At 43.8% G+C, this 26,256-nt stretch overlaps 1 protein-coding gene across 1 annotated transcript; it reads left to right on the top strand.

The window, feature by feature from the left end:
* FYB2 (FYN binding protein 2) lies at positions 1–22,763 on the top strand. The gene is given in 20 exon segments (XM_029085519.1): positions 1–135; positions 2,791–3,547; positions 4,508–4,702; positions 5,777–5,810; positions 9,387–9,487; positions 10,229–10,257; positions 11,151–11,182; positions 12,012–12,096; positions 12,458–12,611; positions 14,322–14,448; positions 14,549–14,592; positions 14,896–14,965; positions 16,929–17,012; positions 18,366–18,394; positions 19,175–19,235; positions 19,800–19,892; positions 21,482–21,566; positions 21,875–22,031; positions 22,185–22,218; positions 22,655–22,763. Coding segments are annotated over 20 exon segments (2,415 nt in total).
* The last annotated feature ends 3,493 nt before the right edge of the window (positions 22,764–26,256 follow it).

The following is a 26,256-nucleotide window of genomic DNA, read 5'->3' as shown; positions in this document are numbered from 1 at the left end:
ATGTTCAGGGGAGCATCTCTCCCTGCTGTGCTGAACCCACCCTGGGCTGGTGGGGTACTGGGACCTCAGTGTGTCCTGCCTGCCTGCCACCTGCTTGGCACTGTGTTTAAGCTGAGCATCTCCCTGAGCTAGCGGGTTGAGGAGGAGAGCTCCTGGGATGTATCTGTGGTTTGAAACAGTCCCGGCTCTGATGGATAATCATCTCTGCAGAGACCGGGAGAACTCATTGTACCTCAGAGGGTTGTGCTAAGCTCAACCCTGGGCAAGGAAATGGCTGTTGCAGGAACTTTGCTGGAGAGGAGAGAGCCTCCGGGCTGGCTGGTGTGGATGTACAGGAGGTGGGCATAGGGTGCAATTTAACCCCATCCTTGCCAGCAGTTCAATGTGCTTGGCCAGGGGCTGTACGTGTCCTTCCCACACTGGGTCTGCTCCTGGCTTCAGTGTGAATATCCCAGTAGGCTGCAAACTGGGGGAAACTATATTATTGTGAAGCACACCAGGAGTGCATTAAGCACAGATAACCTTCCAGTTAATTAGGCAAATCATTGGAAGCTGCCATTTCAAGGCAAGAGGAATAACAACTTGAGGGGGGGAACTTATCAATATCTATAAATACCTGAAGTGTGGGGGCCAAATGGATGGGGCTGGGCTCTTTTCAGTGGTGCCCAGTGACAGGACAAGGGGCAATGGGCACAAACTGCAGCACCAGAAGTTCCATACAGACTTAAGGAAAAACTTCTTTACTGTGAGGGTGACTGAGCCCTGGGACAGGCTGCCCAGAGAGAGTGTGGAGTCTCCATCTCTGGAGATGTTCAAAACCCACCTGGACGCTTTCCTGTGCAACCTGATGTAGGGAACCTGCTTTGGCAGGGGGGTTGGACTGGATGTTCTCCTGAGGTCTCTTCCAACCCCCACCATTCTGTGATTCTGTGAAAAGGGAGGCTTGTATCCGTCCCTCTTTAATTTAAAGGTAGTGCCAAGCTAGTGACTGTCACAGCCATTGCTGTCACTGACAGTGACAGGCCTGACCAAAAACCCTGTTCTGCAGGACTCTGCCTCACCCCTGGCACATTGAGACACGCAGGTACTTTTTCTTTTCTATTTTCTTTGTCTCTGAGGGCACTGATGAGGAACTATGTGCTACAGTAAAGAACATCAGTAAGGAGAGGTAAACAGCACTGAACTCTTCAACCGTTGCTGCAGCACGTGTGAAAGCTTGATGCCATTGCATGAGGGCACCTCGTTGCTTTATTTCCTGTCTAGCATCGCTGGAGGGATCAAGTACATGTGGGATTACTTTTTTGCCTGAAATCTGATTCATCCTCCGTATGCTTCTTGAAAACTCCCATTCCCATCGGCTCGCCGCTAGATTAGGCTGTCTGGGCAGCTAACACGGCATCACGCTGCTGACCACTAATATGAAATATAATTGGAGCAATTCAAACCTCTCCCCCAAGGGTTGGTTCTTTACATCATGCGCTGCCCTGTGAAAGTAATAAAGTCAGTGAAAGGGGTTATTCAAGAGAAATTGTCAGTGTTTAATAAATCGTGCAATTAAATGCAATAAAACCTCAGTATGCTATTCATCTGTTCTGCCTTAACACTTAAGGCTGGGGCTTTTTTCAGAATAACGAAGTTCTGTCCTAGATAATTTTTTCCAATTTCCTCATTAGACAGGTTCTCGTGGAGCCTCCCAGTTCCCCGCACTGAACTAAGCTGCCAGAGTAGTGCACCTAATGTAATCATGGCATATAAAAAGTTATAGAGCAGTTCAAGGACTTAAGTAGCTCATAAATTTTTCTTCATATTTTCTCCCTAGTTCAGTTCAGGGCTGAATTTAAGCCACGACATTACAGACAAAAATTGTGGTCCCCTTTCTCCAGCACGAGATGATGAGATGCCCGGGCACAAAAGCTTGAAACAAAATGTTCCTTAAATGCCCTTTTAAACTGCACTGTCACTGATCAGCTCTCTTTGTTCAAAATCATATATAACCTGGAGCTTGGCAGCTGTATGGGAGAAAAATTGAGTATCTTGGCCAGCATTCATCAACTGGACCAGGAGATGCTCATGCTGTCACTGTGTGCTGTGTGTTTGTTTTTTATGTCCTCTGCTTCGTGGGGTGGGAATAAAGGCAAGGGGAGAAGCATCCGAAGGGCCATGGGGACCCTGAGCTGAACCAAGACAGTGGAGGAAGAAGATTTTGCCCCAGGAGTCATTTGGAGCCCACCAAGGAGGATGTTTAGTGCTTCTCTTCCCATGGTGGAGTTTTCTAAACGAGGCAGGGGATGGACTGAGGATCTCTGGAGCAGCACCAGCCTCTCCCCTGGCTGGTTCTTGTGTACTGAAAATACAGCGCAGCTTTCCTACCCAGCAGGTGCATAAGCAGTATTGCAGCACCTCTGCCAGGAAGCTCTAACATCCATTTTAGTGTTTGCCAGGTCCTCCTGAGGGAGATTGTCCAACACTGGGTGATGTTGGGGAGCTGGAGCCATCTCCATTGATCCCGCTGGCTCTGCTTGGTTGTGTTTCCATGCTCTGCTCCTGTGTTTTCCCTCTGTTTCATCCCTGTTGCCTTTATCAGAAGTGATTTGTGAGCCTTTGGAGGATCCTTTGAATGAGCTAATTCTCCTCTCCTGCTTTTAAATTTTCACCAGAGACTGAATATTCTTGGTGACCAGAGTGGAGCCTGGAGCCTCTTTCTCTTTTAACACGACCATGATCCTATAAATGGCCTGTTGCCACCTCTGAAAGCAGATGTTTAGTGTTTTCCTCTCTTCTCCCTCCCAGGAAGGTGTGACTGACTTCAGAGCCCTCCGAGCAAAATTTCAAAATGACTCCAACTTGGCCAACAAACTCGTGCAACCGCGCAAGAAGCCTCCTCCTGAAATCCCTCCCAAGCTGGGCTCTGGAGGTAACGCTGTGTCCAGCCCTCTGCCCCTGAGTAAGAGAGAAGTGATAATACTAAAACCCAAGGATGAACCTGCCCAACCTGCCTGGCAACCCTCTGCGCCCACCCAACGCAACCCCTTGGCATGGCCTCGAGCCAAGCTGGGTTATGTGGAGCCAACGGGGCACAAGGAAGAGCACAAAGGCAATGTCTTGGAGAAAGGGCTGAGTACTCCCAAGAACAGTCCAGAAAAGCCTCTGCCATCAGCCCAAACAACTCCAGAGGATGCTCCAATCACAAATTCTTTCCACCAAGCCTTACAGATCTGGGAAAACACTTTATCCCGTGGTGAGAAAGCAAGTGCAATGCTCCCAGCCCAACGGGCAGCAAACTTATATGTGCACCCTTGCCCAGAGCAGAGGGCGACACGTGCTCCGGCTGTGTCAGGTAACAGCAGGATGCGACCGTCTGGAAGCGAGTCTGTGCTGGACTTGCCTGCCCAGAAGAAGGATGCTCTGCAGGACAGTGGGCTGGCTGTTCCCCAGGCTCATGGAGGACACAGGAGCTCTGATGAAGCTGCTGCTGGGAGTGTGGTAGCAACTGCGTTCTGCCAGCCGGGTTGTCATGCACCAAAAGAGCAACCTCAGCACCAGAAAGGTATAGTAAGCTATACTCTTAACAATGAGCATGTATATATATATATGCATAGGAACATATATGTATGTAGGTGCTCTGAAAGTGCAGGTTACAACAGCTGAAGATAAAAGCTGTTATGAGTTGGGACCCCCAAAATGGCCCATTGGACTTCTCCCTTCCCTGTGGAGGTTCTGGAGATGAGAAACAGGCACCAAACTGCTGCTGAGCTTGGGTAAGGGGAGGGTTCCCCATCCCCACTGTGGGTTTTTTTTTTAAATTTGCTTCAAAAAATTGCCTGAATTTTGAGAGCAGGATAAGGGTGAGGACAGGGGCATATCTTTAGTTTTGGCTTGCTTGGGCCTTTTGCAATTACAAGGTAGATGTGACTACACCCTGCTATTTGATTTTCAGGAATAGTTTAGTTAAAATGGCTTAAACTTGAACTTTCCCCCCTCTTCATCCTCCCAGTTTTGCAAAAGGTCACATTTGAGCTTGGAGAGCATATTCTCCTTGCAATATTTCTTACAGAAACTGGTGCTAGGAAATTCGAATGCCATGAAGTTCCCCTTGCTAATGTCACACCGAGCGACAGGGCACTGAAAAGATTAAGTCTTTGTTTACCCTGGAAAGCTACCTTGCTCAGGTTGCATATGGAAAACTGCTATGCCACTAAATCCTGACAGATTAAAATGTTATCGGTGCAGAAAATGAGGCTAGTATTTTATAACCCAGAGGAAGGGAGCTGTTGAGAGCTGAGGCCCCAACATGGTTAACTTTGTAAAAAAATCTGTAAAAATGGACATTTCCATTTACTTTTCCATTCTGGTAACGTGGTAAGAGTCCCACTGTGTAAAGGGGGATGCTGAAATTGGGAGGAAGCAGAGCTGGTTAGAAATGTCTGTATAACAACTAATGATCCTACGTGGATTTTTGCTTAAATGAGGGCTAATTGCTGCCTGTCCTTGTGCTTCTCTGGAGCAGAATCAGAGCCTCCCTTCTGCCAGCCTGGAGCAGGAAAATGGTCTTACAGCCCTGGGAGCAAGTGGCCAAGAGTTAAACCTCTCCCTTTAGCTGAATCCCTGGGTCCAGCCCCTGCGAAGCCGGCAAGACCCCCAAAGTTTGATCTCAGTCCTTTCCGAAGCACCATGCCTTCAGTCCACAAAGGAAATGAAACAAGTAAGAGATTTCTACTCTTTCTCCCCGAACCTGTTCTGCAGAAAACTAATAATAATTTGCAGTTTATTGATATCTATAAAGCTATGATTCCAAGTGCATGGAAACAAGATGTTGTTACTTGTTTCTAACATCGTCAAACATTAAAAAGAGCCCAACAGTTTCAGGGAGACTGATTTTTTGCTCTTAATCTGGAAAAGGGATCTGGTTTTCCAGGTTGGCCATCGTCCCCCATGCAGAAACCCATTTTCCTCCCAACTGCAGTGTGTTGTGAGCGGTTTACAGCTGGTGGTAAAGCAGCAGCAGCTGCATACACGGCGAGCTGATCTTTATCACTCCTCTTCAGTGGGAAATGCCTTGACTCTGCAGCACACAACTGTGGGAAGGCACAATAAAATCGCTAAAAAATGGCCTGCTAATCCCCCTCTTCTGTTTTAAATACAACAGAGGGCAACATCGTTAAATGTTCCAACATCAAGAAATGCAAAAGTTCAGTTTCCCATAATAAAACCCTATTGATGTTGCATAATAGAATATTCTGGACCACTTATTAAGCTGCTAAATAGTGTTTCTTTATAGATACAGGCTTAATTATAGCCAGATCTTTAGGCACAAGTTTTGCCGAATTCAAAGGGAGCTGCTCTTCTAGGAAGGGCTCAGCTAAACTCTCTTTGGCTTTACTGTGCCAGTGCTTATTGATCTGCTCTGGTCTTGTTAAGAATAAGAGGGAAAGATAGAGGCTTTCACTGAAACTCTTTTTTACCCTACCTGCCTTTTCTAAATACATTAATTTGATGGAAGAAACTAGTTACATTTATATGTCATCAAATATTGCTGAATTATTGATCTCTAGAAAGCCTGAGGCTGTTGCCTGGGAACATGAAATAATGACGTATTAACAGAGCCACATCCCCAGTTTCTGCTGGCAAGCTTATTTCACACCTGCCTTTGTTTTGTGTGAGGCATGCTGCCTCAGGGAAGGGCCATCCCTGTCACACCTCCTCATGGTTTCAGCCTCTGTTCTGTGGGAGAACAGTCTTGCCTTCAAACGTTAATCCTCTCTGTGTTTGTGTGCAGCTGCTGACCAAGAGGATTACTTGACCCCTGCAAGGTGAGCATGTGGTGAGGCTTCGTGTGGCTCGTAGGCGGTGGGAGCATCTCCATCCATGATGCTGAAGCATCCCCGTGCAACCTGGAGGGAACATCTTGCTCCCGTAGTCAGTGATGTGCTGCAGCTTTGGGGATTGTGAGAACCTACATGGGAAGCTCAAAGCTGGCTGGGATGACCTTCTCCTAAAGTAGAAAATTAATCCCTAAGTTGGGTGGGAGTGTTGATCTACTTGAGGGTAGGAAGGCTCTACAAGAGGGATATGGACAGGCTGGATTGATGGTCCAAGGCCAGTGGTATGAGGTTCAACAAGGCCAAGTGCCAGGTCCTGCACTTAAGTCACAACAACCCCATGCAGCGCTACAGGCTTGGGGAGGAGTGGCTGGAAATCTGTGAGGCAGAAAACGACCTGGCAATGCTGCTGAATGTGAACCAGCAGTGTGCCCAGGTGGCCAAAAAGGCCAATAGCATCCTGGCTTGTGTCACAAATAGTGTGGCCAGCAGGATTAGGGCAGTGATTGTCCCTTGTACTCAGCACTGGTGAGGCTGCACCTTGAGTACTGTGCTCAGTTTTGGGTCCCTCACTACAAGAAAGATGTTGAGGTAGTGGAGCGTGTCCAGAGAAGGGCAACTGAGCTGGGGAAGGGTCTGGAGCACAAGGGTGCTGAGTTCATGGCTGAGGGAACTGGGGTTGTTGAGCCTGGAGAAAAGGAGGCTGAGGGGAGACCTTCTGGCTCTCTCCAAGTCCCTGAAAAGAGGGTGGAGAGAGGTGGGGGTTGGTCTCTTCTCCCAAGTAACAAGTGATAGGACAAGATGGAACCACCTCAGGTATAGATTGGATATTAGGAAAAATTTCTTCATCAAAAGGATTGTCAAGCACTGGAACAGGCTGCCCAGGGAAGTGGTGGAGTCACCGTCCCTGGAGGTACTTAAAATGTGTAGAAGTGGTGCCTAGGGACATGTTTTATTGGTGGATTTGGCAGTGTTGGGTTTGTGATTGAACTCGATGATCTTAAAGGTCTTTTCCAACCAAAAAGATTCTATGATTCTGTGATTTTTCTCCTCTGGGCTCTTTGAGCAGCATGGAGAGACCTGCCCCACGTGTCACTTGGTCTGAGTTAACTGGGAAAAACTGCCAGTGGTGTGGTTGCACCTGCCCGCTGTGTGTTTTTCCTTTCCTGTTTTCAATGTACTCAAACTTGGTGTTTTTAGCAAAGAGATGCTTTTGAGAATTGTTGCGGAAACAAAGCTCTGGTATAAGCAGCAGGTGTTGGGGTTATTTTTTTGCCAGCAGCGGAGGAGCTTGCCCTCTTGCATGTTTGTGCAGCCAGCCCAGCTGGGTACAGGAGTCATTGTCCCCCTCCCCATCCCTGACTTCGGCTGTCTCCAGATGCTGAAGTGAGATTTTTATTGAGTGGTGGTCCAAACTCGCTGAAGGACATGAGCTGATCAGTTCAGCTTCTGGTACCACAGATTGAAATGGCTCAAAAATCTTACAGACACAATAATTTTTGTATACAAGGGGATTTTGACTTTTTCTGGTATGTCTCTGACTTGTTAAGAGTGGTTGCGTGGTGGTCTTGGTTCTGTGCCACAAGAACAGCAGAAGTGGAGAAAAATATTCATATACATGTTTTGTCTTAGCTGCCTCAATATACATCTGTGAAAGTGGGGAACAGAATGACTGAGCCAAAGCAAAAAGAGGTGAATTCTTAAAATACTTTTTGTGCCCAAACAATGAACTCTTGCAGCTATCAACACCGCCAGTTGTGCGTTTCACATCATGAGGTGTTCCCACCAGTGTTGGCTGGTGCTCTGTTTAACTTTTAACCTATACTTGTCAGAAGAGAACTGGTCAAAAAATAACCAGCTCCAAAGCTGTCATGCACCACAAGGAAGCTGTCCTAGTAATATATTGCATCGAGATTAGCTGTCTTGGTCTAATACTTGTGATATGGTCTTTATAACAGGTCACTTGTTAAATATTAACCATGTGATAACTGGGAAAATGAATTAAATGAAGTCTAGCATAAAAGCAAAATCATGGGGTTTTGGGGGCAGAAATTCCCCTTCTCAAAGCCTCACCTGTAATGGAGTCTGGTCTCTTAGAGACGGTGACGTAGTTGCTTGGGCTGACTGATCTTGAGCTCTGATTCCTTGTTTGGGGATAAACACTCTGCTTTCATTGATGCTAGTCAGGGATCCATCAGCCCAGCTGTATTTCAGGTCCAGTGTAGCACTGTGGGATATATAAAAAGGGCTGACTGGTGTCCAGCCAAGCTCCCTGGATGCTATTTTATCCAGGGGTTGGGCTGGAGAAGTGAAAGTTCAGAGATTTTTCTGGTCTCCTCTTCCTCAAATGATGACATGGGGGTATTAATGCAATATGTATATGTGTGTCCCCTTTTGTGGAACCTATGTGTTCAAAACATGGTGTGGGACCAGAAAGCTGGCAGGCAGTGCCCCCAGTGCTGAGGGGCTGCAGGGGAGAGTGGAGGGCTGGAGCAGCCTTTGGTATCAGCACAAGCTTCTGCTTGATTTCAGGTGTCATTTCTTACTCTGATTTCACTGCTGTTAAAATACACCTTGAGTTTCTTGTTCCTCTTGTTCTGGTTTGCAACAACTACTTGGTCCTTACTCATGAAGCTGAGTTGTGACAGTAGAGTGATTCAAGGAAAACCAAACCCTCCTTGAAGTTTATTATGGACTTACTGTTAGAAGATGGAAGTTCTCACTATAACTTTTTCTGGTGCTCTTTCATCACCCTACCCCATCCCCTACATGTGTTACAAGCTGCATCTTGTGCATTTGCCTGTTCCTTGTTCACTCCTCAGCTGCCGAAACCTCTGCTGCCGTGGGCAGAGGGGAAGCCTTGGGGCTTTGCCTGCGTAGTCCAGGAAGGCTTGGATGTCTCTCTGTACCTATTCCCAAATGATGTTAATTTGAATTTCCAGAGGAGGGAAGGAAAATGGAGATGGGAAGCTCAACATGTGAGGCTGTGTGGTGCTGGGGCTGAGCTGCCTTGACTCCTCCCGCAGCTGACAAGTGACACTTGCTGTGTCAGCATGGAGCGTGTGGCTTGATAAGCTCAGGACCTTCAAACATACCCTCTGATTTCTCTATTTTCCCCTTCCTGTTTCCTTAAGTGAGAAACAGCATGCTGAACAGTGCAACCGGGTTGTTACTGATTTTAAAGTAGCTGTGGTAGGTTTGAAAAATGCTGCACTCCTCTTTTCTTGGATTTTTTGTTCTGTTTCTCCTTGAGGGATCATTGTAGGCAGAAAACCATAATCCCAGTATGAAGCCCCCTGATGTGTTCTGAGCCCTATAAATGCAGCCTTGTCCTCCCAAAGGAAAAGCAGTGGGAGTGTGAAGTCGGAAAGGAGGCTCAGCTGAGCCCTGCATCTGGCACAGGTCTCCTCTCCCTCCGAAGAATTCCTGATTTCACTTTGCTTTCTTGTAGGCTCAGTATCAAAGCGCTTGAATTCCTTGTCCTTAAGATGAATATTTTTCTTCAGACTTCTAAAATGTGCAGAAAAAACACCCTCTCTTTTTCTCTCTCTTCTTTCATCTTCTCAGCGCTCAACTTGAAGAGCAGCATAATTATGAAGAAACCTCGACATACCTGAATCAGTCTGGGGACACCACAACCTTGTCTGTCATTGAAGGTACTTTGCAAGGCAAGACTGCTAGGTGAATTACATGCTATATGGGATAGAGTCTTAAAAAAAAAGAAGTAATACAGTTTTTTCAAGTTGAGAAAACCAGCTGTGCATTTGTCTGGGTGTCTGTACTGTCCCGGTGTGCACTGGCAGTGTATGAGGACTTTGGGGCACAGACGAAAAAGAAGTTAGCATTTTGGTGGTGAGATGGTGTTTACAGTAAAACTGTGGTGGGGAAAAGTCATGAGACACTATTCATGTAGAAGAGAAAGAAGAGAAGGTAGTGAGGGAAACCTCAGCACCTTCTCAGGAACGGAAGGGTACAGAGCTTTTTCCATCTCCATCACTACTTCTTCCCAGTATGATTTTCTCTATCAGAGTTGCCACTGCTCTGCTTTTACATTTTTCAAAGTTGCCTCTTTTGGGGGATGTTAGTTTCTGCCTTGTGCATTGGTTTTCTCTAGCATTGGAATTGAAACCAAGCAACTTCCTTGGGGGGACCTGTCACAGCTTTCTTGGGTTTGCCCCTGGGGTTATGAAAACTATGGCCAGTAAAGGTCGATGCTCCAGTCCTCTGAATGTAAACCAATGCTAAATAGCAAATTGAAGGACTCTGGCCAGCAGGACATGGTGAATATACCATGGTGAATGTGTGTCTGGATGCTGAGCATGTGAGCCAAAGTTGGGTTTTGCACCTTAAATTGTAGTGACTTTAACATGGACTAAAAAGTAATATGTACTCACAAATATCTTTTCTAGTACCTAAGGCAGAGCCTCAAGAACACAAGGTAAGTCTCATCACAGTAAGGCTTTTTGATCTTTCAGGCTTGACTGTACCATACATACCATGCTTTCCTTTTAATATCTGTATTTTTTTATCTGCTGAGTATTTCTTTATGAGTGTTGTCTGTGAAGATTTAAAAAAAATAGATAAGAAATTGCAGAGAGGACATGAAGATTGACTCTTGTCATTTTACCCTGGCTGGAAAATGGGAGGCAGTTCACCTTGGCAGCGGAGATACCCTGCAGTGAAGGCAGGATAGTGCATTGCTCAGGGCAGGAATTGCTACAGCTGTCCCTAGAGAAGACCTGCTTGGTTGCATGGTCGAGCTCACAGTGGGTAGCTGGGCTGAGAGCACACGTCACCTTGTGCCAGGAAATAATAATGTACTGGGTATCAGTTCTGACTCTGCTACAAGAGGGGAAAATACTCTTGGAACACATCAAACTACACTTTCAAATCCTGACTTGCAAAGCAATCAAATTGTCGAGGAAATAGCCCAGGTTTCCAAATGCACTTATCTGTGCATGATTTGCAGAGAGGTTCTCTGGCTTGGCTGTAGTCTTGTTTTATGGTAAGCTGAGAAATCTTTATTTAATTAAAAAAACTTCCTCCTCTTCTGTAAGCTCTCCAACCTGTAATTGCTTTCATTCTGACCAGTAGCTTCATTGGCCTGATCCCTTGCACTGTTATATTATCCCCATATAGTTTGTCAATATGTGTATCCCTTGTCCTGCAAAGTAGAGGAAATATCCTTGTCTGATGACTATTCCAAATGTAAAACGCTTCTGGGCTTTCTAAAGAAATATTTCTTTAAATACTAGATGACAGTTGAGGCCTTGAGGCTTGACTGCTGAAAAAAAGCACAGTGGCTGAAGGTTTTCCTCTTCTTTATTCTAGAAACAGAAGAGTTTTCTCTTTGCCAAATCCAGGTAATTTCCTTTACTTTCTAAGCTTCTAACCCCACAACTAGCCCAGGTTAGGATTAGAATATTGTAACACTCAGTAAATAGAAAGAAATTTCATATATTCCCTAACCAGGACAATGTAGATGATGATGGTCTTCTATGTCAGCACTCATGGTTTCTAAGATTGTTTTCATTCTAAAGCATATCTGGAGCAGAGATTTTATTCTTTCCTCTGGCACACAAAAAAATACATTGTCTTTTCCTACTGAAACCTGAACTCTTTCAGTGTAAGAAGGGAGAGGTATGATGACATACCCAGTTCCAGGTCCAAAGCTGTGTGGTAAGGCAAAGTCCACACTGAATTTCACCCTATAAATGTCACGTTTCAAAGTCCTTGCAGTTTTTAATTACTGTCACTGGCTGAAGACTGTTTTTTTTGATGGGAATTGAGGAATCATGTAATAAAAGGGGGTCACTTGAGTGGGAAATGTTGTAATGCTGGAAAAAAAGGCATCATGTCCAGCCTGCTGTTGCTGTATGTTCTTCCCTAAATGGCAATATCGTATGATGAGAGGCGGGGACCACCATTGGCAAATGGATCTACCTTGTCCCTTCCTGCTACTAGAAAACAATCATCTTAGTTTGTCTCTTTTCCAAGAGTGATTGCTATTACCTGAAGTAACCAATGGCCTTTAGATTTGGATTTGCCCTTACTCTTGGTACTGACAGTCTTTTTGGCATCTACCTCATTCAAAAGGGAAAATGAGCTGCTTATTTGGACACAGATTGATCTGTCCGTGACTTTGTTAAAGTGTCTCTGTTCTGAGATCTCTCTCATTTCTGAAATTTTCAGTCTGGGAAGAGAGATAATAGAGGATGAAAAAGAGGAAAAAATAAGTCTTGAAAGAGAGAAACAGGAAGCAAAGAGCATTTTCAAGGTATCGTATCCTTGAGTCTACTTTTAATAGTTACTGTAGGATGTCTCTTCTCCTTCTATCCTCCCTCTCTTCAGGAAACAGTTGAAATTTCAGTCCTTAATCACCTCTTTTTTAATACCTTCTCTTTTTTAATACCTTCTCTTTTTCCCGCCCATTGCTTAATTGCTGCTGCCTGAAAGGTAGGTAGTGCTGCCAAGCAGCACCTATATCTACCAGGAATCACTGATAGAAAAGGGTGTGAACTTGTTTTAAGTCCCCAGAAATATAACTTTTATTCCTATAGATGCATATATGTAAGTTATATTAACTTAGAAATCTGTTTCTAAAGACTGTATTGACCAAACCAGATGTCTGATCTCAGACAGGTGGAAATGAATATATATGCCCCAAAAGCCAAACCGAGGAAGATGGCAGAGGTGGGATGAAGGTGCTGCAAGTGAAGCAGGATGTGACCAGTACCCAGACTGCAAAGCATCCTACCCCACAAGGGCTGGCAAAAGACGAAGCAGAGCTCGGTGAGTATCTCATTGCGCTGTTGAGTGTTTCCTCAATCCTCAGTCCCATCTGTTGCCCAAATGTCTCTTCCATATGGGAAATTATGTTAAATTTGGATGCAACTCTTGAACCAATTTAGTTAAACCAGGGCAAAAGGTTGCATGTGCATTTGTATTCTGGTCTGAATCATTTATTTTGGCTTTGCAAATAGCTTCCTAAGTTGGTTAACCATCTGCGTAACTCAAACCGAGGTGTTTGTTTTTCTAGCAGATTGCCCTTATCCGAGAGAGCTGAAATCCATCTCCTCTGCTTCTCATAATTTATTGAGTCTCAGAAAAGGAATTGGCTGAGGCTTGTGGTAGAAACACACGTGAGCAGGATGAGAGCCTGAAGTCTCCCCTGTCTCTTATTAAGATGGATGAAGGCTCCTTTCTCCATCTTCTTAGTTCCAGTGAACCTTTTTCTGACTTTGGGCTCCTTCTGTCATGATGCTCTAAGATAACGTCCAGAGCTGGTGATAGGCACCTCAGCTGCACAATTCAACCCAGTCGTGTCTCCTCTGTAAACTCTATTTTGCAAATTCAGGTATAAGTATGGCTCTGTTTTGCAAAGGTTTGCTCCTACCTCTGCAAACCATTAGTGTGATATTGCAAAATTTCAAAGGTGAAAGAGAGAAAAGTCGCTCTGCTGGGCTCTGCGGACAGATCAGGAGTGTGAAGGAGAAAGTGTAAATTGACTGTGGCTGTGGTTGTTGTTATTGGTGTGGTCCTCGTTTTGTTTTCCTTTTTTGAATTTATTTTCAATCACTTCATAATAATTTTCTGGTTTGGTTGGCGTCTGTTTTTGTAAGAAATCTTGCTGGTTTGCTTGACCTTTGAACAGCTGGAGGTAGTTTCTGTTGGGATTTTTTTTAAGTACTCACGGTGAGCCTCCTGCTATTGCTTCACCAGAGAAACTGATTGGAAGAATGGTTTGGTGTCCCACCCTCCTCCCAGCTTTCCTTCTTCATGGGGGTTTGAAAGTTTTGCAGAAATTTTGGTCATTAACTAAACTGTATTGTGGTGGTGCATGTTTCTGGTGAGACCTACTGCATGCACCTGTGTACATTTAGAAGCACTATCTGCTTTTATTTGTGTGGCTGCATTTCTACATTACTCCAACTCTTAAATCAGTTTTAAGGATTTAATATTGCCACTTAACAGAGTCCTCCAGTAATAATCTTTTTCTGACCTCATGAGGAGCAACTCTCGTGCTCTGTTACAGCCCATGGAGGAAAACATCTCTGGGATACTCTTCCTCCTTGTCTCTTTTCCAAGGATGCCGATTTACAGGTGTATTCCCAATGGACTGGTTGTTACTTGGATCTTAGCATCTCCACCAACCATGCTAAGCCCTCCTTTCAATCACTTCTGTCAGCATCCATGAATAGTCTCTTGGGATGTTTTCTGGTGAGGAGCATTTGGGTCAGAGCTGCCACAACTGAGAATATTGATGGATGTTTTAATTTTTTTAAACCTAAAATATTTTAAAACTATAGCATGTTTTAAAGTTAAATGCTTTTCTTTCTCAAAGTGTCTCAGAACAGAGACTTTCTCGGTCTCCTGGAAGGGAAAGTATGTCTGTAAGCTCTTATTTGTTGTGGCATCAACTCTTATCCTCAACAGTTGTCCTTGCCCTGAGAGAAGATCCTCGAAAAAGCTTCTAAAACAAAGGTCCTTTCCTATTTCCAGTGCGCTATGTGTATGTTGGTGCTCTAAAGCCAGGGGTAGAAAGAACAGCCTTGAACCAAAACACTCAGCAGTCCCTACAAGCACCAGAGGATATATACGATGATGTTGAGGAAATACAAGATAGACTGTGAGTATGGACCTGGGCTCTTTCAAATGGTTGTGTCTATGAAATGTCTTTTTAAAAACTATGCTGCAGCACATCCACATACAATATTTCTGTCTTTTAGCAGCCGCATGTCAGATGCCTCAAGTCTCTTTGCTTCAGCCAGCAGTAAGTGCAGCACATGGGGAAGCTCAAACGGGAGCTGTTTTTACTTTGGGATGGTCCCTGGGAGATGATATGAATGGCTTCATTTAACTTTCAACATCTATAGTGTCTCCTTCTGGCCTGGTTGCTCTAAATTCCCATTAAAACCAGTGGGGAGCAATACACGTGTCTAGCATGGAATTCATCTGAGCGACCTTGAAACCTCTGTAAGAGTAAAATGTAATGGCCTGGCTGCAGTTTGTCCAGCAAACCTCCCCTCATTGCTACTGAACATCGTTTGTGATAATGATGTGCCTTGGTTTTAAGTTTCAGGAAACAGTTACGAAGAAACATATGAAGATGTTGAGATTGGGGGTGATAATCCAGCAAAAATCGAGTAAGTTGCAATTTCTTAGCCTGTATTTTGAAATACTGACCTTGATCTTCCATACCAGGTGCTGGGTGGAAGCCTTTTTTTTTTTTTCCTAATGCAACTGCAGAAAAGTTGTTTTATGGGTGGGTTAGTTCCCCCTCTTCCTCCCTCTTTCCCCTTTGGCTGACACTTAGGTAGCAAAAAATAGTTACCAAAATTAAACCCCTAAGCAGTAACACCTTTCTACTAGAGCTCATAGTGCTCTCCATCCACCGGAAGCACTCCCCTTCCAGACCTCTGCTTGCATAAGACACGCAGGACAGTCTTGCTACACTTCTCTTGATCCAAAGCGTTGCTCAGCTCTAGCTGAGAAGTGGCACCTTTTTTGGTAAGTGGTAAAGCTTGGGGGTTGTCCCCACAAAAAAAGGGACCAAATGCTCACATTTCAGATCACAGGAGGTCCTCAGCTCTAGCTGAGAAGTGGCACCTTTTTTTTTTCCACGTGCCAAAAGTGGTGAAGCTTGAGGGTTGTCCCCACAAAAAAAGGGACCAAAAGCTCACATTTCAGATCACAGGAGGTTGGAAAGCTGAAAGGAGCCCAGGCTGTGAGCTAATGACTGCAGCTGACCTGCTGTAACTAACTCCCAACCTGCTCTTTTTTATATAGCTTCTCAAGATATTTGCTTCCACAGGGTGTGTTATAAAAGCAATGAGTTTTGCAGCCTCGGGTTTATACATTGCCTAAGCTTCCCACATGGATTAAGAGGTGAAACGTGAAGTTAATTGTGTTTTTACTTGTGTGGTTCCCTACCCTCATGCAGGAAAAGATTTCCTGCATCCCTTTGTAAGAAATAGAGCCAGCCTTTGGGAACAGCATCTGGGCTGGGGATGCTGCACACAACGGCTTGGAGTGCATCTGGTGGCTCTCTTCTAAGGAGCAGCGTGGGAGGAATAATAAGGTGTTGCTATACATCTGCTTTTCCCTTACGGATGTGAGATGTACTGGCTTGCAGCTGGATTCAAGTCTAGTTTATGCGTGTGTGTAGAGCCTGCGTGTGTGAGAGGGGAAAAAGTTATGGGAAGCCTGGAACCCTGGAGGTGACTGGGCAGTTACTGAAAGGCAAAAGTGTCATCTCTCTGAAAATTGTCCATGGGAGTTGTGTGGTGGAGGTGCATGAGCTTCTCTGGCCAGAGGGTAGGGTGCTGGCATCTGTGTCTGGCTCCCAGATTGACCGTGCATGTCCCCTGCCATCCAGGAAGCGTACCCATGCTTCTTCTGCACCCCGCTGCACATGGGTGCTCAACAGCAGCAGAAATTAAACTCTCTCACTAATTCACAGAGAAGCAGTGCATCTTGCTGGGTTTTCAAGGGAATTTCATGAAAAAACTAAGGTTGGGACCAAATTCACAGAGTTTGGAGGTCAGTGTCTTCATCTCCAAACTGGTCTTTATGGAATCTCTCTATTGATCCCACAGGCAGGATTAGGTGTGCTGATACACATGAAGTATTTTTAATAGTACTGGCGCATGGGTAATGTCCCCCATGTGAGGGTCTTGGTTGTTCACAGATACTTTATTATAAAATTGCTGTGTAGCTTTGTAACCCCCCGTAAGCTTCAAAGAGAAGTGTGTGTAGTGGAACATTCTTCTCAAGAGCATACAGGACAGAAATGTGTGATGAAGGGTGGCAAAGACAGATGCTCCTGATGTCCTCCTTTAATGTGGCACTGCATGTTTCTGGGGAATTTTTGTCCCTTTTATCAGGAATTTTTACTCCAAATAAACCTGGATCATTCTGTAGCTGATGGGTCAGAGGACAACTGCAGTTAACAGGGAAAAATTTGAAGTTAAGCAAAGGTTTGAGCTTGGACAATTAAGCACCTTTTGCTGTGTTGATGCCTATCCCATTGAATCCGTCATTCATCTGCATGATGCTGTTAAGGCTTAATGCCCCTTTAATTTAAAATCTGTTTCCTCTTTTGCACAGAACAGAAAAACAAAAGAGATTTGGAAACCTGTTTAAGATAGAAAAGTTGAAGCTGAAGAATAACAAGTTCAAGGAAAATTTAAGGTAAGAAAATGTTGGTTGTCCAATCCCTTCCTTTTCCAAACCTAAGCCTTCATATTTGCAATAACTTGAGAGCAGGAGATCTAGGAGTAAGGAATAAAGGAGTAATAAGGAATAAGAATAATAAGGAATATTTATGGGGAAAGTTATGCCAAAAGTGCTTCTACCAACTCATTAGGAGCTTCTATGGCAAATGTGGCCAACAGTCCATCTGTGTAGCTTCTCCAAAGGCATCAGGAATCAACAGGAGTTGGTCCTGAAGCAGTGTCCAAGTTTTCATAGGCTTTCTGCTGCCCATGGTACCTTTCTGATACCTCAGCCTGATGCGGGTACACAAGGGAACATAGAAATGTGATACCTGCTGCCTAGACCTGTAGGCCAGGATTAGGCAAAGGCTTGCTGACGTGGCTCTTAAGGGTTGATTTTTTTTATTTTTTTTTATTCCAAGTACCATTTATGTAGTCAACCTGGCAACAGCATCTGCTGAAGAAGTTTCCTATGGAGCCTGTAGTCTGACAAGTCAGAATAGAGGATATTGTGAGGATAATATGATACTTCCTATAGTGCCCTTTTGGGTACTCTTACTTAATATTCAAAACCCTGGTTAAGGTTCCATGGAAACTGCCTTTTCCTCAAGTGCACAGTAGCTGCCTGCAGAACCCATCCTCCACCACTGCCAGCACGTGCCTCACCCTGTACACAGTGCCTGAAGTCCAGGAAAATGTTGCTTTTTCTTATTTCTTTGGAAGTTCCAGATTAACCCTTTCCTCCTTTATATGAGGAAGGTTTGTTTTACTTAAAAACCTTTTCACAGGAGGTGCTGTGCCATGTCAGTGGCTCCTTCCTGCATTACTGTTAAATATAATTATTGGGAAGGAGCCACCGGGTTTCATGCCATTCTCCTGTTGCAAAGAACCCTTAAAGCTCCCTCAAGCATCTTACATATCTACAATCATTGCCACATTTAAACTCCTGGGCAGCCCACGGTATTGTCAGACTACAAGGAGGGAATAACTGCTGACTACAGCTGCCAACTGTCCATCCACCCTCTAGCTATTGGGTGTAGGGGTGGGCAGGAGGAGGGTGCTTTTGCTGATTTGGATTGTTCTTTGGATGCATTGTAGACCTTTCATAACCTGCTTGATGAACACGTGGGTCTTGTTGCTGCCAGAGGATGGAGATGCTTTTTTAGCAAGGGATGTAATTCTGGCAAATGTGGTTGGTGTCACAGAGCTCATGCACCTAGACCTGCCTCAGTCACTTCAGCAGCAAGCGCTGCTAGTTTGTTGGTACTCGTGGCTTTTTGGGCAATGCTGATGTGCAAACTTTTTTCTAAAAGCCTTTTTCTATTTGCAGATTGTTTTCCATTTCGGTACCAAATTTAGGTAAGCAACATATGTGTATCTGACTCTTGGGGATCTCTGTGTGTGTATGAAGAGGCAAATGTATTGCACAATGGGAAATCAACTTGATGCTTCGTGCCTTTCTGAAAATCATGTAAAGTGGCAGCATTAACTTTGAAGATTTAACAGAGATTTGTGCTTTCCTCGAGGGTGTGTTTTTTGCTCATTTTTGTGTGGTTTTTTCTTTGAAGAGGAGTATTCCTCTTGAAGATCTAAATAGATTTAGGAAGGCAACGTGTGAAGCAGTCCATGCTAAGCCATGGCTTCCAGGCTGGCAGTGATGTTGAACAGCCAACTGTGCTCTGGCTGCTCTCTGTAAAACTACTTATTGCTGCCTGCTGGATGGACAAGTTCATGCCTCGTGTAAATGGGGGTGGATGCAAAAACTGTCCCCATTAATCAAGCCTTGAGAAGGTGCTGAAGTGAGCATACCAGTGCCCTTAGGATGGGAAACCTGCTTGGGTTGGCTGCAGCCCCAGAAGCTGGGGCTTTGCTGCTGCTCTTGTTCCATCCCTGGAGCTGGATGGCCAAACCCATCCAGAGAACTGCCCACAAACATGACTAACAAAGCCAAGCATCCTGCCTTGTGCTGAAGTTTTGGATGGTTTTTGGAGTCCCAAGGATCTTCCTTTTGCGTTGTCTTGGTACCCCTTTGGGTTGAATGACTAGCAGCAGCCCCGCTTTTCCTCTGCAGTACATTGCTTTGAGTACCAGACTCAGAACAACATCTAATGAACTTCTCTGCTGCATTTCGGTTGACAGCAACTGCTTCCAAGGAGGACATGCTGTACGACGATGTTGAGGTGGGGCAGAGAGAGCTGAGGTGAGGAGGGTGGTGTTGGCCCTGGGCCATGGAGATGTTCCTCTTGGCACAAACCTATGCCCTGGGGAGCCTGCTGTACTGCAAGCTACTGGGGGTCATGAGCTGGTCAGGACTCAGTCCTCTGAAGACAGTCCAGGTGCCCTCTCCATGTGTGTTTAATTTGGCAAGTGGCATCCTGCAAGATGTTTCTTCAACGTTACCTAGTTAGTGCCAGAGACGTGAAAAGGAGAGAGCTGCTCCCTGAAACATGTGAAAATTCAGATAGTTTTCCTAAGGAAGGAAAACTCCAGCTCCCAGACCCGATAATCAGCCCCGTCCTGGCAAGCTCCTTGTCAGAAAAATTACTTCTAATAGGAACAGCATGTCTCCACGTCTTGCTGCCAGATGATTGTGGCGGCAGCGCGTGCTGGTATAAATCGCAGCAAGTGTTTGCGTTTCAGGGGTGGTTGTGGGGGGGGAGACGGAGAGAAAAATCACGACTTTGTAGGTACATGGGTTTGGGGAGGGGACACGGTCTGCTGGAAAAACATTGAATTTCTGTGTGGCTCTTTCTCCTCCTCGCAGAGAGAAGGATGACAAGTCTAAAACCTGGATGCCAAAATTCCTGATGGCAAAAGAGGACAAGGACCAAAGGAAAAGCAGCGACGATGAGGAAAGGTCTTGATTTTCATTCTGTGTTTTCCTGCGTTGTCAAAATTTGCACGTGTGTCTCTTGAGTCCTTTGCAGGACTCGATAGCCCTGATTGCGCAAACATTTTGTGTTTGGCTGCTGCTCCAGGGTCCTTTCGTTTCAGGAAATTTTGAAGAAAATATCTTGAAGGCAAAACAAACTCTTGGATCTGAACTGTATGCGAGTAGGGGGTACCCTGAGGGTCTCATCCTGAAATTGTATCATATCTTCCCACTTAGCCAAGACAAAAGAGTGCTATTTGCTATATATTTGGCTGCTTTTTTGCCCTGGTCAGTTCCATTCCTTCTTTAACTGTGCCTTGATTAAATATTTGATCTCTGTGGATCAGCTTATTGCTATTGTGGCAAGAGTGCTGTGTTTAGAAGCCCTGTACGCAGAGTAGTAATTGCCTGTGTGTTCCCCTCACCCTTATTTGAAAGTATTGATTTCTCAGGTCTTCTTTTTCCAGTTGGGTTTATTGCGTTGCCTCTCACTGTATCATTTCTGCATAAAAGCAAAAATTAAAATTGTGTTACTGGCACTGCAAAAATTCACATGGAAGTAGGAGTTTCCATTTCCCTTTTAGATCAGAAAAGTGTGCGTTGCAATGAGCTTTTTCATCACCCAATACCTGGGACTTCAAACAAATGCAAATCAGAGATCTATTTTCTGGGCTCTCACCACAGAGCTCCTGCATGGGGTTGCTCAAACACTGTTTGTTGTTTTGTGCAAAGTCATGCGTATAATTTTACAAACTATCAGGAAGTTGATGTGATTTCATCTCTTCCTTTAGGTCCCGCAGGCTGAGACTGCCAAGGAGGAATCTCTTCTCAGCTTAAAATACCCTAATTTCAACTCTTGTCTCCCCTCCTCTTAATTTTAAGTGCATGAAAGTTAGCCAAGGGTGGATAATTTATTGCAAGTCGGTGATTTTTGCTTGTTTGTTTGTTTGTTTGTTTTTTCCTGTCTTAGTTTTAAAATGAATGTCATAGCTGGCATTTCACGTACAAACCAGAAAGAGTGGCATCTCCATACTCAGGGAGTGCCCGGGTATGAATGGCTGTTGCTCCCCTTGGGATGGTTATAAGATCTTGTTTTTCACTTTATAGTGCCACATAAATAAGTTCTTGGGTGACTTTCTGCTCCATGTGCTAAAAAACCAACAAAAATCTGGAGGGCTGTGTCGAGCTCACTTCCATAAATGACTCAGGATGACAGTTATCTGGGGACCCTTTACGTTTGACTATAAATAAAACCTGAAGGAGACAAACTGCTGGGGGAAAGTTGTTGATGTCGATAAAAACACGACTGATTTGAGACACTTTGAGATTGTTTGTTACTATGCTGCTTACAGAGAAACCAGTTATTCCAAATGGAGATACAAAATAGCTCAAGTTATGCTCACCAACAGATTTGAGTTGTATATTCATCCTTTTAAGAAAAATATTGATGTGAACGGTGTGCTTTGCTCTTCTGAGAGAGGCTGGAATTAGGCTCTGGGTTGCATTTCCCAATGTGCCAGAGGTTATTTAAATGGAGCTGAGAAGTCTCTCTCTCTCTGTCTCTCTCGATGCAGAAATATCTTCAAAGTCAAGAAGAGCAATGCAGAAAAAAGCAAGAAGATGGAAAAAGAAGAAAAGTTTTTTAGAGAAACATTTATGGTATGTGGCTTTTTAGAGAACTAGTTGTGTCAGAGAAGGAAAGCTCTGACATGTCATGCTTAAAGATGCATGGTGGAAATTTGTTGTTCCTTAGCTACGCTGGGAGAGATGTCCCACTAACCTGCTTGCCTTCTCCCCTAATCTGGAATCTTCATCAGGGACTTTGCCAGGGTGTTTTCTCCTCTCTTCAACCCCAAACCAAGCTTCACAACCCATCCTGAGATCTCTTCTCTCCATCCCTCTCCACTGCCCTTAAAGACATTGCACACGAGTGTAGAGTAACTTGTGGTCCTATTTCTTTTCTGCAGTACGATAAGGAGATCAATGTCATCAACACAGCCACGGCCGAGCGCTCGGTCCCCAGTAAGAGGAGAGTTGATCTCCCGATCACAGCTGGAGAACAGCTGGATGTTATTGATGTCACGGAGGGCAATGCAGTGATTTGCCGCAATTCGGAGGGCAGATGTAAGTTTGCAGAAAGCCTCTGGCATGGGTGGTCACTGTGCAATCCAGTTTTGAGGAGCAAGCAACAGTATGTTCTTTGTGCTTAGCTGCTGTGCCCTTATTTGCTCAGGAGTTTATTAATTTGCTGCTTTTTTTTTTTTCCCCTTCTCTCAGATGGGTATGTTCTAGTGGAGCATTTGAACTTCAGGTAAACTCAGATTTTTATATATTATGATGCATATTTTCTTCTCCTTCCTGTGTATAGATATTTGAGATCTAGAGAAATGTACTTCAAACTTCTGAAGGCAGGGGAAGGTTAATGTAAACAGCCAGTATTAAATATTAAATAAGTATTTCCAGTTTTAGTCTGCTATTCTGCTGTTATACAAGTTTCCAGCCCAACTGCAGCTAAAAAAAAACTCCAGTCCAGTCATGACTTATATAAATTGGAGATTCTTGACTTGCCTTCAGATATGCCATATTAATTCACATCTGCTGCAAACATGGGCCGCTCGGTGTGCATCGCCTTGCCAAAACACACCCCTAAATTCCCTGCTGCACTAGCATTTCCTTGCATGCTCATGCATAATTGATACAAATCAACCTCCTATTACCCACTGCTGTGAAATTTTCTTTTTTTTGAGCCAGACAGTACTAACTGCCCTGACTGCTGCTCTCCCCTGGAGCATCCCTGAAGGTCTCTTTTGTGCTTCCCGCATCCGTGAGAGCCCACGTTGATCAACTGTGGAATGATGATGTGAATGTAAATAAAGTTTTATTTTTCACACTGACACTGTTAAATGTGCAAGAGCCATTTCCTTTTTTGTCTGCTATTTAACGCACGTCTTCACTGATTATCTCAACATCAGTTATTTTCAGTATTTCTCACTTTTTCGAGTACCTTGTTGGTCAGCTCTGAAATAGCCATATCATTTCTGTGTTTGCATGAAAAAAAGTGGGCAGTCTAGTTGCTCTACCTCATTACTGTCTGTTGTAGGTGCTGGAATTGCAAGATTCCTCAAAACATTTGCTCTTCAAAAAGCAAACCATATAAATTTGAACTGGTTTTGGGCTTGACAAAAGTATTGAGACAAGAAGTATATACTGCCACTCTTGCTGGGTTAGACATACAAAATAGTGGAAAACTTGACTCATTTCTTTCCAAGAAACATTAAAAAAGAGTAAATAAAGCATTCAGTCAAAATTTACTTTATTTTTGTAAGCTAACTTAGGCATCCCAGATATGTAAAGGCTGACTTCTGGCTCCCACCGACTCGCAGCGGCAGGCAGTTACCCAACAGTTGCCCCTGTGTTCGGGCACTTCTCCGCTGTGGGCCTGGAGGATGATTGCTTATTTTAAGAAAAAAACCTCCTAAATGTAGGAAGAGAAATAGAAATTGCTAATAGCTTCTCCTCAGTGTATCCACTGATGCCTTTTCAAAAGCAGAAAAAATTTCAATAGGGTTTTTAAAAGGCTTTGAAAGAAAAAAAAAACCCTTAAATATGACTATAGAGTAGAGCTTCTGCCCCTCCCCAGCACCTTCTAAGAGCCCATATCAGTTTGCTCATATATATCCTAAAAATGTAGATGGTTTAATTAGAAAATATTAAATGTTCCAGGTTTAAGAAAACAGAGAGAAATAAAAGCACTGTTTGCCACACGGCCATTTCAAAGCTGGCATAGAAGACATCAGAAAAACAGAGCAAATATTTAACATTTACTTTTAAGTCCATACAGGCATTCTTATTTATTTTACCATGTGGTTACTATTAAGTGCATTGGCCTGCATCCATCCTTGCAATAAAAAATAAATAAAACAAACCCCTGTAAGCATGCGCAGCTTTGCAGACTTGCCAGCTCAAATATTTAGATTTCTCTAGCAGAGAAGGAGCATTCGTGGAGCTGAAGTGCGTGTTTGGCTTCAGAGCAGGCTGGGATGTGTGCTGTATGTCCTTCACCTACAGCCTGTGTGGGGAATTATCCTGATGGAAGCTGTGGAGATGGTTTACCTGGGGATCTTTTTTTCCATGGCAATGTCTAGGATTGATCCTGTGAAGAAAACACCCACTTCCCCGACTCCTTCTTCATCCTTCTCCCCATCCAGCATGAGCTCACAACTCCTGAAGTTTATTAATGACACGCTCTGTAAGCACCAGTGGCAAATCTTGTATTACCCACATGTGCTAGTTCTTTTTTGCCTCCCAAGGAAGTTATTTAACTTTTTTTCTTGTAAATTAATTTAATTTCTTTTAAATTAAGTTGGTTTTTTTTAAAAAAAAATCTTCCCATAGTCGTGTGATATACTGGGCCCTGATCCTGGTGCAATTAGACACAATCCTTGTGGGGTTTGTGACCCAACTTGATGCAAAACACAAATTTTGCACTGGTGTTGGCAGCTGACTTAATGTGAGGACGCCTTGCAATGCACTTAAAACTTATTTTTCTTCATGGACAGATTCCAATGTATGTACAGAAGGAAAGTGCTTGATATGGGGTGATTAAAGACAATGCAAAGATGCTTTTACATATAGTAACTTAGATTTCCTCAATTAAACGACAGGTTGGATACATCTAGGTCAAGATATTGGTCAGGAAATTACATTATTCCTTTTTTCTTTGCTGGTACATCCTAAACACATCAAAACTTGAAGTAATTCTCATGTGAATTTTAGACCCTGTTCCTCCACCTTTCTTCTCAAAATGGAGACCATCAGGATAACTATTCTGATTTGCTGAATCTGAGGGAGAACTGGAATTTCTTAGAAGCCAATTCTGTAACACCTAAATTGTGTAAAAAGGAGAGTATGGATAGGAACTGGAACACTCACCACAGCTTTGTGCTTTAACTGGGTTTACATCCCTCTGCATCACAGGTGTATATGAACTAAGTCCCCAATACCCCTGCAAGCTCCTTCCCTGCAATGAAAGGTTATTTTTGCACAGTATCTTTAAAACTCTTCTTGCCATGCTTTTGTGTAAGGAGTTGAGATCTGAGTCAGCACAAGTCCATCAGCTCTGCTGGATGCACGTTAATACACAAGAAAACCCTTGGGCCTGGCTCCTGGCGTGTATTCTGGGATGGGGAAGCTGTTTATGTTATTCACATATATATTTTAATTCCCTTCCCTGCCCCCTCACCTCGCCCCAAGACTTGGGAGTAATCCATGGCCCGGCAGCCGGGATGTGCCAGGAGCATCTCCAGAGGGAAACTCTACCAGCCAAGCCCAGCCTGCAAAAAAGGAACTGTGCAATAAGTAAGTTTTAAGGATTTGCTGCTCTTGCCTCTTTTCATCTCGGAGTTTATTAAAGTGCAAATGTCAACCATGGAGACAGCTATCGCATGCAGTGCAGTACACCGAGAAACGCTTTCCACACCATAAATGGAAGGTAAAAGGCTTCATTGTGATTATCTAACGCACAGTTACTTGCACAAAGGACAAAACTGAACCTAGGCTCTGTGCCCTTCCACAACAGCTACACCCAGAAAGTACTAAAGCAAGTAATTTGAAAAATAAAAACCAACAAACCTTCTCCCGTCCGTCAATTGACAAAGTACAAAATGCCAAGAAGGATGAAGTATTTGTAAAGCTCAAGATTTTTTTCTGAGCTTCATGCTAATGTATTGAAGGGATGCTAATACTCTGAGCTTTTTAAAGTTGAGTATTTTAACAAAAGAAAAATCAGAAATACTTTTTATATTAAGAACAAAAAATTACAGTGGACTAGTCTGGTTTGTATCTCTCATAGACCTGAGGTGTGTCTGCCCCAAGATGCTGGGCCATGGACACTACAGTTAACCTGGGATTCAGTTTTGCTTTGTGCTTGAAAAGAAAAAAAAACAAAAACAAATGCATTGAGGTACAAAACACGTGAATATAACATGATACAAAACACATGAACATGCTTTCAGCAACAAGAATAAATATTACCATGTCTACAGTATCTACTTCACAGCTTCGTGAGATGAGGATAAACAATTTCAAAACTTGACAGTTAACCTGGGATTCAGTTTTGCTTTGTGCTTGAAAAGAAAAAAAAACAAAAACAAATGCATTGAGGTACAAAACACGTGAATATAACATGATACAAAACACATGAACATGCTTTCAGCAACAAGAATAAATATTACCATGTCTACAGTATCTACTTCACAGCTTCGTGAGATGAGGATAAACAATTTCAAAACTTGAAAAAAAAAAACCCAACAGAGATGAACTTTAGAAATAAACTTTGATTTTTAAATTA

The sequence above is a fragment of the Antrostomus carolinensis genome, unplaced genomic scaffold (assembly GCF_000700745.2).
Source record: "Antrostomus carolinensis isolate BGI_N321 unplaced genomic scaffold, ASM70074v2 scaffold11486, whole genome shotgun sequence".
Lineage (NCBI taxonomy): Eukaryota > Metazoa > Chordata > Aves > Caprimulgiformes > Caprimulgidae > Antrostomus > Antrostomus carolinensis.
The sequence above is the reverse complement of the archived record's forward strand: the minus strand, read 5'-3'. Positions and strand labels throughout refer to the sequence as shown.